Source organism: Pygoscelis adeliae, unplaced genomic scaffold, assembly GCF_000699105.1.
Source record: "Pygoscelis adeliae isolate BGI_AS28 unplaced genomic scaffold, ASM69910v1 Scaffold160, whole genome shotgun sequence".
Classification (NCBI taxonomy): Eukaryota; Metazoa; Chordata; class Aves; order Sphenisciformes; family Spheniscidae; genus Pygoscelis; species Pygoscelis adeliae.
In genome coordinates this window covers 6,624,586-6,627,107 of record NW_008824035.1, presented here as the reverse complement: position 1 = coordinate 6,627,107, position 2,522 = coordinate 6,624,586, and the positions used below count along the sequence as shown (strand labels likewise).

Sequence of the window (2,522 nt, the reverse complement as noted above, 5' to 3'; positions counted from 1 at the left end):
CGCCCAGCCCAGCCCTTTAAATGCACCGAGCAAGTGTACGTTTCCATCTGAAATCAACCCAAGTGTTATTGGCAATATATTTTCTCGGAGAGAGGGGGAGAGGGGGGGATCTGGTGTTTGGACCCAATAAAATGCTCCGCTCCAGTGTAAATATTTACAGGGCATTAGTGACTTTTTAAAAACATTTTCAGTGAGGTCTGTTATTTACAATGTGTCATAAGTTATTAATGTTCATTGCCTAAGTACCCTGCTAAATCTGTCTCCTGCCTTAGAACAAAGTCGACAATTGGCATATTGTTTAAAGTATGAAAAAAATGCGAGTGGGTTTAGAAATTGGAAATATCTGTATTTTCAGAAGTGTAAATATTGCTTTGTAGCTGTCAAACTGCAGCCCTTGGGGAGGAGACAAAGAAGTATATTTTGGTTAATTTCTCCGCGAAACGGAGTTGTCATCGATTCAAGTGTTCTCTGGAACTTGGGGAATGGCAAGAGAGACTCCTGCCTGTTGTATTAACTCTGCCCCTTTTCCTCTCCTTCCCCCAAAAGTCCCCCACGATGTCCAGTGATAGGCAGAGGTCAGACGATGAAAGTCCGAGTACCAGCAGCGGTAGTTCAGATGCCGATCAGAGGGATCCACCTGCACCTGAACCCGAAGAGCAAGAAGAACGAAAACCCTCTGCCACCCAGCAGAAGAAGAACACCAAACTATCCAGCAAAACTACTGCTAAGCTATCTACTAGTGCTAAAAGGTAAAGGGGACAGTAAAACATTCTGTAGTATTTTTGCACAGTATTTTGAGTCACAGTACTTGCATTGCACTTCTCAAGGCAGGGGGGTTCTTCTTGTAAAGCTATGTGGAAAAGAGTGAAGTACCAACTTTTGTACTACAGGAGCCTGCCAGGCAGTATCTTCATTAATCCAGGTCTTATTGGGGTGATAATTACACAGGCTTGTCATACGTCTTGTAAGAGTTGTTTGAGAACTTGGTAACTTACAGGCTGGCTTGGGGGGGGCACCTTAAATAAGTTTCGTATTTGCAAAAATGCGCGAGAGAGTGTCAGCTTTGGCTATCTTTTTCAGAGTTAGATTTCCAGGCCTGATTGGTATAGGGTGGAGTCCTCCTGGTGGATTTTATTATGGTCTGTAGACTGATGACAAGCAATGCTCTTTAATTAAAGAAGTCACAAACCCCCAGTGGCTTCTGTGGGCCTTATGACTCGCTTTTCATGTCAATGCACGAGAGAGCCTTACACACCTTGAAGTCATGGGTTCATTCTGCAGTTCTTTCAGGAGAAATTTGGGCGAGTTTTCTCCCTTAGGATCTGCAGATTCAAACCATGGGGTTCTACAGGTAGCCTCTACCTTTAAATATCAAAATCTTCAGAAACCTTGTTTAGTGATATCTGTTGCATTTTTATTTGCATATAAAGTTACTGGCAGTCCAGCTCTCAAGACATGCACTCTGATAATTTTCTGTAAGTTCAGCTGTGTGAAATAAGCAGACTTTAAATCCTGTGATTCCAGTGGTCTTCGGAGGTGAAACATAACTTTCCAGTCCTTTCCCTGGAGTTGCTTTTCTTTACAAACGTTTACAAATATCCTGTAGCAAGAAAAGCTGTAGAGTAGCTGTAGTAGCTTCAAGTTTTGCTTATTCAGCGTGAATGCTCTAGTTCTAACTTTTAGGAACACTTTAGTAATTTTGTATTGGACTTAAATTCAATAAATACTTTTCAAAATGTGTTAAAATTGCTGCAGAGTATGACTGCGTGGCTTCGATGACTTTTGAGCTTGTTAAAGAAACCCTTTGAAATAGGACTGGCTAAAGAAAGAAAAGTTCTGGAACTACTGTGTAGGCTTTGCAATTTGTTATTACTTATCTTTTTTGAAAAGCCTGAGATGCATGCTTTCGGGACTGAGTCTTCCCCTCTTGCCTTTATTTTACTTAATTGCTGCAAGTCTAATTCTGTACATCTCAAATAGTTCAGTAGTCTGACTGAACTTACTGGTACTAGTGCAAGGGCGCGCAAGAGCCGTTTCTGTTAGCTCATATTTTAACACTTGCTATTCACATGAAATTCACAGTCTTGCTCGTGTGGGTCCTCTTCTGAAGTGAAGTCTCATTTGATATTTTTAAGAGGAATTTACCACACGTCTCTTGAAATTACACCACTTATGTACCTGAATAAACTCTTAAATTGACAAAAAGTTTCTTTTCGGTATTCCTCTTCCGGATTTTAACACCTTGGGAATGGTTGTAATAGAGTAAAGCTAAGCACAGATTATCTCAAGTTATTTTATCACTTTTTATCATGTAAATACAGCTACTGTATAAGGTTGGGGGAAGAAAGGCAGCAGAAGGTATGGAGAGAAGCAAAGTTGATCTAGAGAGATTATTCCACTAACAGAGACAGCCTGGCAGATCTGCAAATCCACTTTTTAAACACACTGCAAAGTAGTGGGTAAAATATTGTGAAAAGAGTGTCTGCTGCCAGCGCGGTTCACTTCTTCAGCCTCGGTCGCAG

At 41.0% G+C, this 2,522-nt stretch overlaps 1 protein-coding gene across 3 annotated transcripts in view; it reads left to right on the top strand.

The window, feature by feature from the left end:
• Positions 1-546: 546 nt before the first annotated feature.
• UBE2E3 (ubiquitin-conjugating enzyme E2E 3) overlaps positions 547-2,522 on the top strand; it is a 62,623-nt gene continuing 60,647 nt past the window's right edge. For 2 of the 3 annotated variants that reach the window (XR_663951.1, XM_009332295.1), the window contains exon 1: positions 550-749. Coding sequence is in view for 2 of the 3 variants with exons in the window: in XM_009332295.1 (XP_009330570.1) it covers positions 556-749 (194 nt within the window). In the remaining variant the exon portion in view is untranslated. Of the gene's footprint in view, positions 750-2,522 lie in introns of all 3 variants that reach the window. The other variant, XM_009332283.1, reaches the window with a different exon arrangement.